At 41.2% G+C, this 20,635-nt stretch overlaps 1 protein-coding gene across 1 annotated transcript in view; it reads left to right on the top strand.

The window, feature by feature from the left end:
- pde1ca (phosphodiesterase 1C, calmodulin-dependent a) overlaps positions 1-20,635 on the top strand; it is a 319,562-nt gene that overhangs the window by 136,616 nt on the left and 162,311 nt on the right. Inside the window, exons 3-4 of the mRNA XM_073052530.1 lie at positions 2,604-2,717; positions 11,584-11,766. Coding sequence (XP_072908631.1) covers positions 2,604-2,717; positions 11,584-11,766 — 297 coding nt within the window. The remainder of the gene's footprint in view (positions 1-2,603; positions 2,718-11,583; positions 11,767-20,635) is intronic.

The following is a 20,635-nucleotide window of genomic DNA, read 5'->3' as shown; positions in this document are numbered from 1 at the left end:
GGTCGAATTAATGCTATTAAGATGATAGTGTTACCCAAAATTTTATATTTATTCCAAGCACTACCAATTTTTATTCCTAAATCTTTTTTTTTGATATTATTGATTCTAAAATATCTTCATATCTGTGGCAGAATAAAAATCCTAGACTAAGCAAAAAATATTTACAGAAACCTAAGAAGGAGGGTGGTTTGGCTTTGCCAAACCTGAGATTTTACTATTGGATGGTCAATATTTGATATTTAATATTTTGGACACAAGAATCGATTATAGCATCTTGCCCACAATGGGTAAATTTGGAATGTAAATCTGTACAATACTTTTCACTGTTTTCAATTTTAGGATTTTCACTTCCTTTTATATTATTATATATATTATATATTATAATTAACTTATTATAAACTTATGATATAATATAACCCTATTTTATCTAACTTTTTTTGGACCCTCTTTTATGGATCAAGCCTTTGTATTATGGAAAACAAAAGATATAACATGTTTTTGTGATCTATTTTTAGATAATAGTTTTATGTCCTTTGAACAGCTATCTAATAAATATAATTTACCTAAAACTCATTTTTTTAGATATTTGCAAGTTAGAAATTTCTTGAATAATATGTTACAGTCTTTTCCAAAATTATGTCCAATGGACATTACGGAAAGTTTTTTAGCTCTGAATCCTTGCCAGAAGGGTTTAGTAGCCACCATTTATAATATGATCATGAAAATACAACCAGAAGTATCAGAAAAAATTAAGAAGGAATGAGAAAAAGAACTTCATTGTCTTATTGAGCAGTGGGAGAAAATTTTACAATTAGTCAATTCCTCTTCTATTTGTGCTAAACATGCCCTAATACAATTTAAGGCTGTACATAGGGCTCACATGTCCAAGGATAAACTTGCTCGATTTTACTCTCATGTTAATCCAACCTGTGACAGATGTCATTCTGAAGTAGCTTCATTGACCCACATGTTTTGGTCTTGCCCTTGTTTGCAAAATTATTGGAAAGATATTTTCGGTATTATTTCAACAGTTCTGAATATCAAATTGCAACCGCATCCTATTACTGCAATTTTCGGTTTACCAATGGTGGATAATATTTGTTTATCCCCCTCAGCTCGACGGATGATTGCATTTGTTACATTAATGGCTAGAAGATCTATCCTATTTTACTGGAAAGAAATTAATCCTCCAACTATATTTCAGTGGTTTACTCTAACTATCTCTTGTTTGAGCTTAGAAAAAATTAGAAGTGTTGTCTTTGATTCTTCAGTTAAATTTGAAGAAAGTTGGAGACCATTTATCCAATATTTTCATATTAGCTAAACTGACTTTTCCTAAACCCTGCTTCTATTATCCTTAATTATTTGGATGGAGGTGCGGAGTTATTGACGCTACTGTGTATATTTGACGTAATGCGATGGCCCATGTTAGTTAGGTTTTTTTTCCCTTTTCTTCTTTTTTGGGGATTTTTTTTCTTTTTTACTCCCTTTTTTCGTTATTACTATGAGTTTGGGAGGTTATTATATATGGATTATCATCTATATGAATGTATACTTAACCTATTAATTATGTACTTTCAAACTCTCTGTATTCATGTTTCATTTATGTTTGTTTAAAATTAATAAAAAGATTTAAAAAGAAAAAAGAAAGCAATTTCAGACATTTAATATTTCTGGCATTTTTTATGTCAGATTTTCAGCAATGACTTCTGATCCTGATTTCAGAAATACATCTTGGCTGAATTGGCACTTTCACACCTATTGTTATGAACATTTCCTCCTTCAACCATATGGCAAACCTTTCCTTCTGTTGCCTCCTTTCCTTGTCCCTTTGTCAATATCTTAAAGCTAATCTCTAATTGTTCTGATTGTTGTATAGTCATACAGCATGGAATTGTATCCCTCAGCCTAATTTGTCCATGCAGAATTTGTTGCCCAGTGAGGTAGTCCTGTTTGCTCATGTTTTCCCCTTAGTCCTCTCGACCTCTTTTACCTATCTTCTTACTGAGGTGGCTTTTGAATGTTACTTATGTGCCCACCCCCATCATTATTTCTGGCAGCTCATTCTGAATATGCACCATGATTTGCATGGAAAAACTGCCTTTAATGACCCCTTTAAATGTCTTGCATTTGATCTTAAGTTTAAACCCTCTGTTTTGAAGCCTCTCCCACCCCCCACTCCATAAAAAAGTATCTGCTTGCACTCTGTCAATGACCCTCATGATTTTATACACCCCTATCAGGTCACCCCTCAATCTCCTACACTCCAGAAAATAAAAGTCCTAGTCTACTCAACTTCTCCTTGTAATTCAGGCCCTAAGTCCAGGCACATGCTGGTAAATGTTTTCTGTAGCTTCAGAAATTTTATCTATATGAAGCGGTGGTGCAAGATCCTTCTGTACCTCAGTAGTACATTGGTACCTTTTATGGGGTCTACCATTAACTATATACTTTCTCCCTTTATTTGACCTCCTAAAGCCCATTTAGACCTCCCAAGCCTGATCTGCTGTGTAGTTAAGGTATTTTCTGCTTATATTTCATAAAAGCAACAGACTATAATCTATATAAACCTTATCCCTTTAACATTCCTTGTTTGTTTCTAGGTTACGCTATTTGGTCAAACAGTTGGAACGGGGTGAAACTTCGGTTGTGGATCTGAAGAAGAATTTGGAGTATGCAGCTTCAGTGCTTGAGACAGTCTACATTGATGAGACACGGTATGTATGCTGACCACTTTTACATGTCCCTGTACAATTCTTTATTCCTCGGCTGTGCTGTGAAAGGATCTGCCACCCATCTAGGCAATAATATAATAGCACTGTGGTATTTTTGCCTCTCAGGCCCACGTTAATAAATTATTCAGTCAGAATCTCCCGCTGAGAATGTTCAACACTCACGACATGATCTGATGAGTTTTGACACACACATTTGCGGAATAGCAGACACTTGCACTGTTTTCATTAGCAGGACATTTTGTCTGTAAGAACATTTGCCATCATAATAATAACATTGTTTTCAGTTCTGTCTGTCCTGAAGCTGCTGGTAATTGCTTTTAGTTGATGGTTTTGAGTGAAAAGTTTAACCCTGTGTTTATGCAGAGAACATTATAGCACTGGAACAGGGTGTTCAGCCCATAAAATTGTGTGAGCTTGTTGCCAATTTACACTAAATGTCCTTCTCCCACATGTCATCCATATCTCTCCATTCTCTTCATATTCATGTGTCTGTGTGACAGCTTTTTAAAGGCAGCATAAAAGCTTCAATAAACTGTCTACTACAAGTATCTGGGAGTACAGTTAGATGAGAAGCTAGACTGGACTGCCAACACAGATGCCTTGTGCAGGAAGGCACAGAGTCGACTGTACTCCCTTAGAAGGTTGGCGTCATTCAATGTTTGTAGTGAGATGCTGAAGATGTTCTATAGGTCAGTTGTGGAGAGCGCCCTCTTCTTTGTGGTGGCGTGTTGGGGAGGCAGCATTAAGAAGAGGGATGCCTCACGTCTTAATAAGCTGGTAAGGAAGGCGGGCTCTGTCATGGGCAAAGTACTGGAGAGTATAACATCGGTAGCAGAGCGAAGGGCGCTGAGTAGGCTACGGTCAATTATGGAAAACTCTGAACATCCTCTACATAGCACCATCCAGAGACAGAGAAGCAGTTTCAGCGACAGGTTGCTATCGATGCAATGCTCCTCAGACAGGATGAAGAGATCAATATTCCCCAATGCCATTCGGCTTTACAATTCAACCGCCAGGAGTAAGATATGTTAAAGTGCCGGGGTTAGGACTCAATGTATTTAAGTAAACTACTTAAGAACTTTTTAAAAGCTATTATTAATGCTTTTTGAGAGGGTGATTTTAGATGCATATCATATTTTTACTGAGTTAAGTATTGTATGTAATTAGTTTTGCTACAATAAGTGTATGGGACATTGGAAAAAATGTTGAATTTCCCCATGGGGATGAATAAAGTATCTATCTATCTAAATACATGCAACTCACTGTGTAAAAAAACAATTGCCCTTCATGTCATCTTTAAACTCACCCCCCACCCTAACACTGCCCTAATCTTAAAAGCACGTCATCTGATATTTGATATCTCTACTCTGGAGGAAAGATTCTGACTGCCTGCTTTATTTTAAAAACCTCTATCTTGTCTCCCCTCAATCTCTGGAGCACCGGAAAAAACAGCCCAAGTTTGTCCAACCTTCCATTTTCACTCATCCGTTCTGATCCAGACAGCATCTTTTAACCTCCTCAGCACCATCTTCACAGTCTCAACATCCTTCCTGTCCCGGGGCAACCAGAACTGTGCTCAGTGATCCATATGGTCTGACTGAAGTTTTGTCCAGCTGCAGCATGACTTTTATACTCTTATACTCAGTATCCCTATCAATGAAGGCAAGCAGGCAACAACCCTTCTTTATTACTTTATCTACTCGTGAAGCCATGTTCAGTCAACAATGGACCCAAGATCCCTCTCTATCTTAATCATACCTCTTAAGCAGTCTACCATGAACTGTATACATTCTTTTTTAATTGCACGGCCTAACATGCAACACCTCACACTTGCCTGGATTAAGTTCCATCTGCCACTTGTCTTCCATATCTAGGTATATGTTACTGAATTCTTTAATAGTCCATTATGCTGTCCATAACTCCACCAATCTTGGTATCATCCACAGGCTTCATAATCCAGGAACAGAATTAGGCCATTCAGCCCATCAAGTCTGCCCTGCCTTTCCCTCATGGCTGAATCATTATCCCTCTCAACACTGCTCTTCTACCTTCTCACCATAACCATGGACACCCTTACTAATTAATCTGCTTTAATTATGACCAATGACTTGGCCTCCACAGAAGTCTGTGGTAGTGAATTCCACAGACTCACACTCTCTGGTTAAAGAAATTCCTCCTCATCTCCATTCTAAAGGAACATCATTCTATTCTCAGGTTGTGCCCTCTGGGCCTAGACTCCCCCATATAGGAAGTATCCTCCCTACATTAAATCTATCTAGGTCTTTTAATATTTAGAACTTAGAACATAGAATAGTGCAGCACAGTACTGGCCCTTTGGCCCACAGTGTTGTGCTGACCCTTAAACCCTGCCTCCCATATAACCCCCCCCACCTTAAATTCCTTCATTTGTCTGGCAGTCTCTTAAATTTCACTAGTGTATCTGCCTCCACCACTGACTCAGGCAGTGCATTCCACGCAACAACTCTCTGAGTGAAAAACCTTCCTCTAATATCCCCCTTGAACTTCCCACCCCTTATCTTAAAGCCATGTCCTCTTGTATTGAGCAGTGGTGCCCTGGGGAAGAGGCACTGGCTGTCCACTCTATCTATTCCTCTTAATATCTTGTATACCTCTATCATGTCTCCTCTCATCCTCCTTCTCTCCAAAGAGTAAAGACCTAGCTCCCTTAATCTCTGATCATAATGCATACTCTCTAAACCAGGCAGCATCCTGGTAAACCTCCTCTGTACCCTTTCCAATGCTTCCACATCCTTCCTATAGTGAGGTGACCAGAACTGGACACAGTACTCCAAGTGTGGCCTAACCAGAGTTTTATAGAGCTGCATCATTACTTCGCAACTCTTAACTCTATCCCTCAACTTATGAAAGCTAACATCCCTATTTGATAGGTTTCAATGAAATCACCCCCCCCCCATTCTTCTAAAGTCCAGTGAGTAGAGGCCCAGAGCCATTAAATGCTCCTCATGTGTTAACCCTTTCAAAGGTTCAAGATTCAAAGGTTCATAGGTCAAATTTAATGTCAGAGAAATGTATGTAATATACATCCTGAAATGCTTTTTCTTCGCAAACATCCATGAAAACAGAGATGTTCCCAAAGAATGAACAACAGTTAAGTATGAGAACCCCAAAGTCCCCACCAACTCCACCCTCCTGCACGTAAGCGGCAGCGAGCAACGATCCCCCCTCTCCCCACCGGCAAAAAAAAGCAAAGACACTGACCAAAGTTACCCCAAAAGCTTCGCACTTCAGCAACATTTGACAAACCACAGGTTCTCTCTCTCCCTGGCAAGGGAGAGGGAGATTCCCCCATTTTCATAGCGAGTGGGAGACTAAACAATAACCCACTGGTTTACGATGTTAAAAGTCCATTTCATCGCTTTTTTTGAGCTCTGTGTCTGAAGATCGCAAAGACCTCGGGTTTTCGGGCCCACAGCTAAAGATTTTCCAGCCTCCCTGATGACACACGAGTCTCCTGCTGTGACACCGACCCTTGATCTGCTCGTCTCCAGAGCCCTGAGATCTTAGGCTTCCGAACACGATCGAGATGTCCAGGCCAAACCCTTGGCATGTCGACTAGCGGCCAGTCATAGAACCGTGAGAACAGGTCCCATTCCCACAAAGAACTGAAGCCTGCATGTAACTCTAGGTCAGGGTCTTCAAAAGAACCCTGAAAGGGAAAAATAAAGGTACTAAAGGTAGAAATAGAGCTGTTTCCGAAGATGCAAGCAAAGCAGTCGCCATTAGGCGCCATCACATTCCCTCCTGAGCTCCCATCCCCAGTATCATTCTTGTGAATCTCCTCTAGATCCATACCAATTGCAGAATATCTTTTCTTAGAGAAGGGACCCAAAACTGCTCACAACACTCCAAATGTGGCCTGAGTAATGTCTTGTAAAGTCTCTGCACGACATCCTTGCTTTATATTCTAGTCCTCTGGAAATCAATGCAAATATTGCATTTGCCCTCCTTACCACTGACTCAATCTGCAAGTCAACCTTTTGTGAATCCTGTGCTAGGATTCCCAAGTTCCTTTGTTTCTCTGATTTTTGAATTCTCACCCTGTTTAGAAAGTATTCCTTTATTCCTTCAAACAAAACGCATGATCATACACTTCCCTATACTGTATTCCATTTGACACTTCTTTTCCCATTCTCCTAATCTGTCCAAGCTTTTTTGGGACTCTTTTCATTTTCAGCACTATCTGTCTTCCTATCATTTGCAAAATTGGCCACAAAGCCATCAATTCCATCACCCAGATCATTAACTTAGAAAAGAAAAACTCACAGACCCAACTTTGATCTCTGCAGAACATCACTACTCACTGGGTGCCAACCAGAGAAGGAACTCTTCATTCCCACTCTTTGCCTTCTGCCAATCAGCTGATCTTCTGTCCGTGTTAGTACCTTTTCAGTAATGCCATGGGCTCTTTCCTTGTTTACCAGCTTCATGTGCGGCACCTTTTGAAAATCCAAGTAAAAAACATCCAGTGACTCCTTTGTCTATCCTGCCAATACTTCATTACTTCCTCAAAGACTTCCAACTTACTATTACTTCTTAATATCCTTAGAGTGTAGTCCATCTTGTCTTTGTCCATCTTCCTACATTTCAGCTTCCCAAACACCTTCTCCTTAGCAATATCAACTACACTCACTTCTGCCCCCAACACTTTCAAATTTCTGGCATGCTGCTAGTGTCTTCCACAGTAAAGACTGATGCAAAATACTTATATGGTTCATTTGCCATTTCATTATCCCCCGTTAACTACCTCTCTAGCATCATTTTCCAATTGTCTGATGTCCACCCTTGCCTCTCTTTTGCTCTTTATATCTGAAAAAATATAATATTCTCTTTTATATTATTAAGGAATTTATCTTCATATTTCATGTTTTATTTCCTTATTGCTTTATTACTTGCCTTCTTTTAGCTTTTTAAAGTGTCCAAATCCTCTAGCTTACCACAAAGTTTTGCTATACTGTATGCTTCACTTTTGCTTTATGCTGTCTTTGAATTCAGCCACAGTTGCCTCATCTTCCCTTCATCATCCATTTCTTCTTCTCTGAGATGAACCAATTTTGCATCTTCCAAATTACTCCTAGAAATTTCAGCCATTGCTGTTCTACCATCATCCCTGCTAGTGTCCCTTCTAGTCAGCTTTACCCAAATCCTCTCTCATGCCTCTGTAATTCCCTTTACTCCACTGTAATATTGATACATCTGATTTTAGCTTCTCCCTTGCAAACATTGGGGTGAATTCTATCGTATCATGATCACCGCTTCCTAAGGGTTCCTTTACCTTAAGCTCCCTGATCAAATCTGGTTCGTTATGCAATATCTAACCCAGAAGTTTCCTTAATGGGCTTGACCACAAGCTGTTATAACAGATCATTTTATCTGCATTCTACAAATTACTTCTCTTGAATCCAGTACCAACCTGATTTACCCAATCTATCAGCATACAGTATTAAAAACCACCAAGACCATTGAAACATTGTCAACTTTACATGCCTTTTCTATCTCCCATTGTAATTTGTACCCCACATCCTGGCCTATTTCCAGAAGCCTGAATATAATTCCTATCATGGTCTTTTCACTCTTGCAGTTGCTTTACTCTATCCATAAAGATTCTACATCTCTTTCATGACATAATGACATCAAGGATGGCATCGTTTCTAAGGATTTGATTTAATTTTTGTCAACCCACCCCCTCATCCCACCTGCCTGTCCTTTTGATAAGTTGTATCTTTGGATTTTAAGCTCCCACCTGTGCTTTTCTTTCGGCTACGACTCAGTGATGCCCACAATTTGGCAGTGATGCCAATTTCTAACTGGGCTACAAAATTATCTAGCTTGTGTACTGTGTGTATTCAAATATAACGCTTTCAGTCTTGTATTCGTCACCCTTCTTTGCAATTTTGTTTCCATGTTGCCTGAAGTTAAATTCTTATACTTTTTAAAACTTTTTGTATAATTCTTTATTCCAGACATTTCAGTAACCCCTCCTGCCTTCCTTTTTATTTATCCTCACTTATCCAAACTGTTGAACCACCTGCTACTATCTAGCTTTATCTATCTATCTAGCTTCTATGGTTCTATGGTTCTAAAGCTTTATCCATAGCCCTAGATATGTGATTCCACAGGACCCTAGTTCCAGTCCAGTTCAAGTGGAGCCCATCCATTGGAACAGCTCTCTTCTTCCCTAATACTGGTGTCAATGTCCTATGAATTCAAGCCTAATTCTCTCACATCAATCTTGGAAGCCACATATTTAGATTTGTGCCAATTAATCCTGTACATATTTGCATTTGGCTCAGGTAACAATGCAAAAGCCTTTCAGTCCCACCTCATTTATTAGCCTGCCATTTGCTGTCTTTCATTTCAGTCTGACATTACCATTTTCCTGGCTCTCTACCCTACTACCTGTTGCCCTAATCCCCCTTCCACTCTACCTTACACTCTCTTGCATAACACTAACAAACCTCCTGCCAAATATATTGGTTCTCCTGCAATTCAGAAGCAAGCGCGACCTGCCTTGGAAGATCTTTTGCCACATATTGAACAGTACTGTGCATCTATTCCTCACCTTTCTGGCACATGGCATGAATGTTAATTCTGAATTTACTACCCTGGGAGTCTTGCGTTTTAATCTTTCTACCTAGTTCCCTAAAATTCCTTAGCAGGATATCATCACTGCTCCTGCCTATGTCATTGGTACTTTGTGGACTATGACCTCTGGTAGTTCACACTCCTCTTTCAGAATGCCCTGTACCTGTTTGAGACATCCTTGACAATGTTGCTAAGGAGGCAACACGTTATCTTAGACACTTGATTGTGACATTTGCTCTGCCCCCTGCTACAAAGTTCACTATCACTATGCCTCTACTTGACTTCATCCTCTACTTGACTTCATCCTCTACTTGACTTCTCTTTTGAGCTACAGAGCCAGGCACAGTGTCACTAACCCAGCTCCTGGTGCTAGCTTCTGATAGGTTATTCATCTAGACCTGTTTTCCTTATCCACAAACTTCTTCTGGTGGTCGGCCATTTATCTGTAGCCTGTACCTGAGGTTTGACCACCTCATTAAAACTCTCATCTGTTGAGGTCATCAACTCCAGCTCAGTCCTTTCACCTGGCAGTCAACAGTGCAATTCCCACAGATGCAGTCATCAGGGAGACCATGAGTTCCTTGACCTCACGTCTTGCAGGAGGACTATTCACTGCCCTAACTGCACCGTCAAAAGAAATAGATTAAAAAGATGATAAAAACCTCATCTGAGTCTTACCTCTGCTCACCGTTGCCTCAGCTCTCCACTCCAAGACTGGCCTGTTCTCACAATGGCTGCTCCAACATAGCAGCTCCCCATGACCATATATTCTTTTTATTTGTTTCTTTTCTCTTCTGGTCTGATTTATAATAATATCTTGAGGTCTTTCCATTTCAATTGTATTGTTCTCTGAAAGTGACAGTGAAATTGCAAATTCAAGTGGATTTGTAATTTGATTTTCTCCTCAAGGGCTTATGCCAAAATAGCTCTTGCTTGATCAAAATGCTTTTGTCTTGCTGAGTTGTTTTATACGTTTTGTTCGCTTATTTGTGTGCTGGTACACAGTGGCTTTATATCACATTCTGCTTTGGGGTGAAATTTGTAGCCAGCATTGTATATTTGATGGTCACAGGTGATGATGTCATAAGTATCTTGTGGTTCTGCACCTTTACATGCTGTGTACATACATCTACTGATGCCTCTGGACACATCTTCAGTGATGTTCCTGGAATCATGGGGTGTTTCGGGTCTTTCAACGTCATACACCCTCCTCCAGGTGACCCAGCCAGGGCTGATCAGATCCCAGCTTGTCCAGATGGCTAGCTACTTATGACTCCATGGCTCCTGTCTTTTGAGCCACAGCCATCTTGAGGCCCTCTCTGCCGCATTGCTGGTACTGTGGATGCCTCTGCTCTTCTGCTCTCCCTTGATGCCCAAATTGTTGAAGGCTCTGGCTAAAGAACAGGGTGCAAATCCCCTACATCCAACCTCCACTGGGAGACACCTCACTCTCCATCCAGTTGCTGACCAGTCCTGCATACTTGGAGAGCTTCCTTTCAAAGGCCTCTTCCAAGCGATCTTCCCATGGGACTGTCAGCTCCAGCAGCACCACTTGCTTGGTAGACTCAGACACAAGGACAATGTCTGGTCGCAGGGTGGTGGCTGCGATATGGTTGGGGAACTTCAACTGCCGTTTGAGGTCCACCAACAGCTGCCAGTCCCTCGCAGAGGTCAGGATACCTGCAGATGTTCTTTTGGCGGGTATTGGCTGCTCCCCAGCTCTGACAAAGGCAATGGTCTGCTTGGAGGGTCGGGACTGCTTCGCCCACTCAACTCCCGTGCTGATGGCTTCAGCGATGGTCTTCAGGACCTGATCATGCCTCCATCGGTACATCATCTGTGCTTCCATATCTTTTCCCTACCCCTTCAAAGCTCTGGGGGCATTTCTCCCAGTGGGACAGAACTGAGATGCATCCCATGTTGTGAAAGCAAGCACAGCTGCCATCTTTCTTAATAGTAGCTAATGCAGCACACTGAGCCTTTTGAGTATTACTGTTGTTTTCAGCGTTTGTTGATTTGTACATACTTTGATTAATTAGTTTAAATGCCCAAATTTATTGTCTGCATAGAGGGTTAACTAGCAGGCTGACTCAGTGGTAGTCATCCTTTTTCAAGCAGAACATTCATGCTTCAAAAACTGTTCACATCAAAAGGAGCATTTAGAATGAAAAAGGTTTTTTATGTATTTACATGTGTTTTTAATACATAACTCTTTTAAACACAGGCGTCTGCTGGATACAGAAGATGAGCTCAGTGACATCCAGTCTGACTCTATTCCCTCAGAGGTCCGAGACTGGTTGGCCTCCACGTTTACAAGACAAATGGGAATGATGCTGAAAAGGACCGAGGAGAAGCCGAGATTCCGCAGCATTGTCCATGCAGTGCAGGCTGGGATATTTGTTGAAAGGTCAGGAAAATTACTACAAAATCTATTACTGTTTTTCGATTATATGCCTTATGTTGGTGTTTATTTCTCAAGTTTCAAGATTGTTTAATGACGTTTCCAATCGTAAAGGAGAACAAATTAATTGCCAGTCCAGATCCGATGCGGCACAAAGAAAAAACACAAGATAAAGAACAAAACAATAAAAAACACCACAATAAATATAAGTACATAAGATAGCTGAGATGTTTGCAAATGGGCCTTCCTCAGCATCTACAATTCAACCCTAATTATCGGACTGGTGATAGAAGGTTGGAAGGATGTTGATTGTTGATCTCATTGTTTAAAGAGGGAGGAAGGGGTAAAATGCGTAATTATAGTCCATTTAAGTTCACTGGTGGCCCAGTTATTAGCATTCATCCTCTTGAAGGTTTGCTAGTGCTGCTCTGGGGGGTTTAAACTACATTTGCAGGGGGAGGGGAACCAGAGTGTTAGAGCAGACAGTGAGGTGGAGGACGATAAAGGTAATGCAAGAACTGCAAGTATAGTTCATGGAATAAAGCCAGATCTAACATATAAAGAGGCTTTGAGGAAAGAGCAGCAGAATAAAGGGTATAAAGGTAGTAAAGGGCTAAAGTGTGTGTACTTGAATGCAAGAAGCATCGGGAACAAAGGTGATGAACTGAGAGCTTGGATACATGCTTGGAGTTATGATGTAGTGGCCATTACGGAGACTTGGCTGGCACCAGGGCAGGAATGGATTCTCAATATCCTTGGATTTCAGTGTTTTAAAAGGGATAGAGGAGGGGAAAGGGGAGGAGGGGTGGCATTACTGGACAGGGATACTATTACAGCTACAGAAAGGGTGGGAAATGTAGCAGGATTCTCTTTTGAGTCAGTATGGGTGGAAGTCAGGAACAGGAAGGGAGCAGTTACTCTACTGGGGGTATTCTATAGGCCCCCTGGTAGCAGCAGAGATACCGAGGAGCAGATTGGGAGGCAGATTTTGGAAAGTTGCAAAAATAACAGGGTTGTTATCATTGGTGACTTTAATTTCCCTAATATTGATTGGCACCTGATTAGTTCCAAGGGTTTGGATGGAGCAGAGTTTGTTAAGTGTGTCCAGGACAGATTCCTGTCACAGTATGATGACAGGCCGACTAGGGGAATGCCATACTAGATCTAGTATTAGGTAACAAACCGGGTCAGGTCACAGATCTCTCAGTGGGTGAGCATCTGGGGGAGAGTGACCACTGCTCCCTGGCCTTTAGCATTATCATGGAAAAGGATAGAATCAGAGAGGACAGGAAAATTTTTAATTGGGGAAGGGCAAATTATGAGGCTATAAGGCTAGAACTTGCGGGTGTGAATTGGGATGATGTTTTTGCAGGGATATGTACTATGGACATGTGGTCGATGAGTCCAGGTGATGAAGATAAAGAATGGTAGGGTGAAGGAACCATGGGTGACAAGTGAGGTGGAAAATCTAGTCAGGTGGAAGAAGGCAGCATACATGAGGTTTAGGAAGCAAGGATCAGATGGGGCTATTGAGGAATATAGGGTAGCAAAAAAAGAGCAAGAATGGGCTGAGGAGAGTAAGAAGGGGGCATGAGAAGGCTTTGGCGAGTAGGGTAAAGGAAAACCCCAAGGCATTCTTCAATTATGTGAAGAACAAAAGGATGAACAAGAAGGATGTGAAGAACAAGAATGTGTCAGGAGGGGAAAGAATGTACGGAGATAAGCGTAAAGTTGTACAAAAGGAAAAGGTAGGAAATAAGTGACAAACATATTTGAAAGTCCTTTATTTGAATGCACGTAGTATTAGGAATAAAATTGATGAGTTGACGGTACAAATAATTACATATGGTTATGATATTGTGGCAATTACGGAAACATGGCTGCAGGGTGACCAGGACTGGGAATTAAACATACAAGGGTATTCGACAATTAGGAGAGACAGGCAAGAAGGAAAAGGAGGTGGGGTGGCTATGTTAATAAAGCAAGAAATCACTGCAATAAAGCGAAATGATATTGGCTCAAAGGATCAGGATAACAAAACAATTTGGGTAGAAATAAGAAATAGTAAAGGGAAAAAAGCAGTGGTGGGAGTAGTCTATAGGCCTCCAAACAGCTGTAACTCAGTTGGTCGGAGCATAAATCAGGAAATAGTTGGGGCTTGTAATAAGGGAACAGCTATAATTATGGGGGATTTTAACTTTCATATTGACTGGAATAATCAAGTCGGACACGGCAGCCTTGAAGAAGAGTTTATTGAGTGTATTCGGGATGGGTTCCTTGAACAATACGTTACTGAGCCGACAAGGGGGCAAGCAGTCTTAGATCTGGTCCTATGTAATGAGACAGGACTAATAAAAAATGTCCTAGTAAAGGATCCCCTTGGAATGAGTGACCATAACATGGTCGAATTCCATATTCAATTAGAGGATGAGAGGGTTGGATCTCAAACAAGCGTACTGAGCTTATATAAAGGAGACTATGATGGGATGAGAGCGGAATTGCTTAAGATGGATTGGGAAAATAGATTAAAGGGTAGATCAACTCGCCACTTGATCAGTGGTGTATATTTAAGGAGTTATTTTACAACTATCAAGAAAAATATATTCCACTGAAGAAAAAAGGGTGTAAAAGAAAAAATAGTTATCCGTGGCTAAGTAAAGAAATAAAGCAAAGTATATGACTAAAAAGAAAGTTATATAAGGTAGCTAAATCTAGTGGGAAGATTGAAGATCAAGAAGCTTTTAAAGATCAGCAGCAAATAACAAAAAGATTGATTAAGAAGGGGAACATAGATTATGAAAGTAAATTGGCGAAAAACATAAAAGCAGATAGTAAGAGTTTTTATAGTTACATAAAAAGAAAAAGGGTGGCTAAAGTAAATGTTGGTCCCCTAGAAGATGAGACTGGGAAATTAATGGTAGGGGACATGGTGATGACGGAAACGCTGAACAAATATTTTGTATCAGTTTTTACAGTAGAGGACACTCAAAATATCCCAACACTGGATAAACAGGGGGCTCTAGGGGGAGAGAAGCTAACTACGATTCAAATCACCAAGGAAATGGTACTTGATAAATTAATGGGACTGAAGGTGGATAAATCCCCTGGACCGGATGGCTTGCATCCTAGGGTCTTAAGGGAAGTGGCGGTCGGGATTGTGGATGCATTAGTGATAATTTTTCAAAACTCGCTGGACTCGGCAATGGTCCCGGCAGATTGGAAAATTGCTAATGTAACTCCTTTATTTAAAAAGGGCAATAGACAGAAGGCTGGGAATTATAGGCCAGTTAGCCTAACATCTGTGGTTGGCAAAATGTTGGAATCGATAATTAAGGAAACAGTAACAGGGCATTTGGATAAACATAGCTTAATAGGACAAAGTCAGCATGGCTTTACAAAAGGGAAGTCATGTTTGACAAATTTGTTGGAGTTCTTTGAGGACATAACATATAGGGTAGATAAAGGGGAACCAGTGGGTGTGGTGTATTTGGGCTTCCAAAAGGCTTCCAAAATCATGGGATTGGGGATAATATTCTGGCATGGGTGGAGGATTGGCTTTCTAACAGAAAACAGAGAGTTGGGATAAATGGTTTATTCTCAGACTGGCAGTTGGTGACTAGTGGCGTTCCGCAGGGGTCGGTGTTGGGACCCCAACTCTTTACAATCTATATTAATGATTTGGAGAAAGGGACTAAGTGCAACGTATTGAAGTTTGCTGATGACACAAAGATGGGAGGGAGTGTAATGAGTGCGGAGGACATTGAAACCCTGCAGGGGGACATAGATAGGCTGAGTGATTGGGCAGACATTTGGCAGATGAAATATAATACTGACAAGTGTGAGGTCTTGCACTTTGGCAGGAAAAATAATAGAGCAAGTTATTATCTAAATGGAGAGAAACTGGAAAGTGCTTCTGTGCAAAGGGATCTGGGGGTCCTGGTGCAGGAAACACAAAAAGTTAGTATGCAAGTGCAGCAGGTGGTCAAGAAGGCCAATGGAATGCTGGCTTTTATTGCTAGGGGGATGGAGTATAAGACCAGGAAGGTCTTACTGCAGTTGTACCGGGTATTGGTGAGACCACACCTGGAGTACTGCGTGCAGTTCTGGTGTCCATATTTAAGAAAGGACATACTGGCTCTCGAGGCAGTGCAGAGAAGGTTCACTAGGTTAATTCCGGGGATGGGTGGGTTGATGTATGATGAGAGGTTGAGTAGATTGGGACTCTACTCATTGGAGTTCCAAAGAATGAGAGGCGATCTTATTGAAACATATAAGATTGTGAAGGGGCTTGATTGGGTGGATGCGGGGAGAATGTTCCCAATGATGGGTGAAACTAGGACTAGGGAGCATAATCTTAAAATAAGGGGATGCCATTCCAGGACTGAGATGCGGACAAATTTCTTCACTCAGAGGGTAGTGGGGCTGTGGAATTTACTGCCCCAGAGAGCTGTGGAAGCTACTACACTCAATAAATTCAAAACGGAGATAGACATTTTCCTGGATAAAAATGGCATTAGGGGATACGGTGAGCGAGCAGGTAAGTGGACATGAGGCTAGGTTTAGATCAGCCATGTGATCTCCTAGACCAGTTTTTGATGGGTCGGAGAGGAATTTTCCAGATTTTTTCTCCTCAATTGGCAACTCGGTTTTTTTCCCCCGGGTGATCACATGGGTTTGGGCGGGATGAACAATAAAATAAAATGGGCGGCATGGTGCCCTGTTGGTTGGCACTGTTGCCTTGTGGGATTCGGTGAAAACTAGAGTTAAGATTGGATCAGCCATGATCTTGTTGAATGGCGGAGCAGGCTTGAGGGGCCGATTGGCCTACTCCTGCTCCAATCTCTTATGTTCTTATGTTATGTTATGTATGACAGGAGTAAAGGTAGGACAGTTTAGAGATAAAAGTGGGAAGATGTGCCTGGAGGCAGTTGAAGTGAGCGAGGTCCTCAATGAACACTTCTGTTCAGTATTCACCAATGAGAGGAAACTTGATGACAGTGAGTACAATATGAGTGAGGTTGAAGTTCTGGAGCATGTTGATATTAAAGGAGAGGAAGTGGTGGAGTTGTTAAAATACATTAGGATGGAATATTCCCCAGGCTGCTTCACGAGGTGAGGGAAGAGATTGCTGAGCCTCTGGCCAGGATCTTTATGTCCTTGTTGTCCATGGGAATGGTACTGGAGGATTGGAGGGAGGCGAATGTTGTCCGCTTGTTCAGAAAAGGTTGTAGGGATAGTCCAGGTAATTATAGACCAGTGAGCCTTACATCTGTGGTGGAAAAGCTGTTGGAAAAGATTCTTAGAGATAGGATCTATGGGCATTTAGAGAATCACGGTCTAATCAGAGATAGTTAGCATAGCTTTGTAAAGGGCAGATCATGTCTAACAAGCCCGTTAGATTTCTTTGAGGTGGTGACCAGGCATATAGATGAGGATAGTACAGTGGATGTGATCTACATGGATTTTTGTAAGGCATTTGATAAGGTTCCACATGGTAGGCTTATTCAGAAAGTCAGAAGGCATGGGATCCAGGGAAGTTTGGCCAGGTGGATTCAGAATTGGCTTGCCTGCAGAAAGCAGAGGGTCGTGGTGGAGGAAGTACATTCAGATTTGAGGGTTGTGACTAGTGGTGTCCCACAAGGATCTGTTCTGGGACCCCTACTTTTCATGATTTTTATTAGCGACCTGGATGTGGGGGTAGAAGGGTAGGTTGGCAAGTTTGCAGATGACACAAAAGTTGGTGGTATTTGGATAATGCAGAGGATTGTCGAAGATTGCAGAGAGACATTGATAGGACGCAGAAGTGGGCTGAGAAGTGGCAGATGGAGTTCAACCCAGAGAAGTGTGAGGTGGTACACTTTGGAAGGACAAACTCCAAGGCAGAGTACAAAGTAAATGGCAGGATACTTGGTAGCAGAGGGACCTGGGGGTACATGTCCACAGATCCCTGAAAGTTGCCTCACAGGTAGATAGGGTAGTTAAGAAAGCTTATAGGGTGGGATATCCCTCTATCGAGGGATAGAGTTTAAGAGTCGTCAGGTAATGATGCAGCTCTATAAAACTCTGGTTAGGCCACACTTGGAGTACTGTGTCCAGTTCTGGTCGCCTCACTATAGGAAGGATGTGGAAGCACTGGAAAGGGTACAGAGGAGATTTACCAGGATGCTGCCTGGTTTAGAGAGTATGCATTATGATCAGAACTTAAGGGAGCTAGGTCTTTATTCTTTGGAGAGAAGGAGGTTGAGAAGAGACATGATAGAGGTATACAAGATATTAAGAGGAATAGATAGAGTGGACAGCCAGTGCCTCTTCCCCAGGGCACCACTACTCAATACAAGAGGACGTGGCTATAAGGTAAGGGGTGGGAAGTTCAAGGGGGATATTAGAGGAAGGTATTTTACTCAGAGATTAGTTGGTGCATGGAATGCACTGCCTGAGTCAGTGATGGAGGCAGATACAGTAGTGAAATTTAAGAGACTACTAGACAGGTATATGGAGGAATTTAAGGTGAGGGAATATATGGGAGGCAGGGTTTAAGGGTCGGTACAACATTGTGGGTCGAAGGGCCTGTACTGTGCTGTACTATTCTATGTTCTATGTTCTATCCTGAGGCAAAACATACAAGCTCATTTAGATAGGCATATATCAATCAACGCAGTTCTGTTGAGGGAATGTCATGTCTAACTGAATTGACATATTTGAGGAGATAAGTTGGGAATTGTGTTTGATGTAAAATAAGTGGATTTCAGTGAAGCTTTTGATAAGATCACACATAAGAGTGATCAAAAAAGCAAAGAATGGGATCCAGGGGAGGATGGCAAATTGGATCCAAAATGAGTTCAGTGACAGGAGGCAGAATGATTGACTAGTGTGCTTGTGAAGTTCTTACCAATGACATTTCAGAGGATTCAGTACTTGGTCCCTATTTGGTGCATAATGAATGATACAGACTTCAGCTTGTGGGTATGATAAAGAAGTTTGCAAATGGTACGTAAGTTGGCTATGTGGTTGATGATGTGGCAAAAGCTTTGGTCATCAGGAGGATTTAGATGCTTTAGTCAGTCTGTCAAAAAATGTCAATAATAGCAATAAAGTAATCCAGAGGATCAGTAGGGGAGGTACAGAAAGGCAGGGGAATACATATTAAATGATAGCATTTTGAGGAGTGTCACACACAAAGACAACGTCTATGGAAGGAAATGGACAGGTGACGATTTTGACCCAGTGTCTATGGTCTTTTGCATCTTCATTTTGAGGAGTAGTGTGGAACACAGTGACAATGGATTGTATATACACAGATCCTTAAATGTAGCAAAACAGATCTATAATATAGTTAAAGATACTTTTGTTCATTAGTTGAGACGTTATGTACAAGAGCAGGGTGGTTATGCTGGAATTCTATGCTTGTTACCTTACAGTTCCGATCATCACGTTACAGGAAAGGATATTATTGAATTAGGAGAAGGTGCAGATGAGACACAGTAAGAAACCTTTTAGCCCATTAAATTAATGCTGAGCATTCATCAATTTACATTAATCCTACACTCTTCCCATTTTTATTCACCTCTCATTCTTTTTGATTACCTCCAGAACCTACACACTAAGGAAAAGTTACAGTGGCCAGTTGACCTACCAACCACATAGCTATAGGATTAGGAGAAAACCCACACAGTCAAGGGGGGGGGGGTGGTTTGCAGAATCCACCTAGACAACACCGAAGGCCATAACTGAACTTGGGTCTCTGGCAATGTGGGCCAGTGACTGTACTAGCTGCACAACTGTGCCAATTCACAAGGATAAGGACAGTGCCTAGTCCAGACAAATGTAATTTTGAAAAAAGTTTACCCAAGCTGTAGCTGTTTTATTTGGAATAGAAGAGATCAAGGAGGGACTAACTTGTGGTGTATAGAATTATGAGGGTCATGCATAGAATAATGACCAATTTCCCTTAACAAGGAGCTTAGCTCAAAAGCTAGGGGACAGAGAGATTTTGAAGTAATTTATAAGAGAAGTAGAAAGGAAATGATGTAAAAACTTCCCAACAAACTGGGGTCTGGGTTTCCTTGCCTGAAAGGCTGATTGCGGCAGAAACCTTAAACACGTTTAACAATTGCATGAATGTGTACTTGAAGAACTGCCATCTGCAGGATGGTGGGATTATATTGGGTAATCAGTATTGATAAGATGTGCTGAATAGAATCTTGTAAAATTTTCTCTGAACCACTGTTGCTGGAAATATATAAAGTGGATTAGAATGTCAGTGTCTTTAAGATTTTTAACTGCAGATACAATGAAAGTAACTTTGAAATTATTTTCTGATTTAGTGCCATTGTGCAAATAGGATTATTGTCGATAAAGGTCATTGTTCTTGTCCAGGCTGAGGAGCCTGTGTTTCTGCTTTCAGCCCATCAACCTTGCCCATGGTTAACCTTATTTGAGTTTGCCCTGTAGCATTGCCCAGTGATGTTAAAATGCAATGAAACTATATGTGTATTGCAGCTGCTATCATAGTTCTGAGATCTGATCTTTATGATTCTTGACGTCTGCCAGCCAACATCTATTTTTTAGTACAATAAAATTCTGATAAACACAGTACATCTATTGAGAATCCCTAAAGAATTGGCAGCTGGAAGATAATCTCCTTGAACCTTATTGAAGTGCTTGTTGGTGCACTCTTTTTAAATTCATGAGAGACCCAGTTCCTGCACACCCTTTAAACCAGAGGCTCCCAACCTTTTTTATGCCATGGACCAATACCATAGCAAGGGCTCTGTGGACCCCAGGTTAAACTCACCAGGCTTTTGTTTCTTGTACTTCCCTTAATCCTCCCAGTTTCACTGGAACATTCACTATAATGCTATCTAACAGCTTTGAA

Source organism: Hemitrygon akajei, chromosome 1 (assembly GCF_048418815.1).
Source record: "Hemitrygon akajei chromosome 1, sHemAka1.3, whole genome shotgun sequence".
NCBI lineage: Eukaryota > Metazoa > Chordata > Chondrichthyes > Myliobatiformes > Dasyatidae > Hemitrygon > Hemitrygon akajei.
Note: the sequence above shows the minus strand (reverse complement) of the source record. Positions and strands in the feature narration are given on the sequence as shown.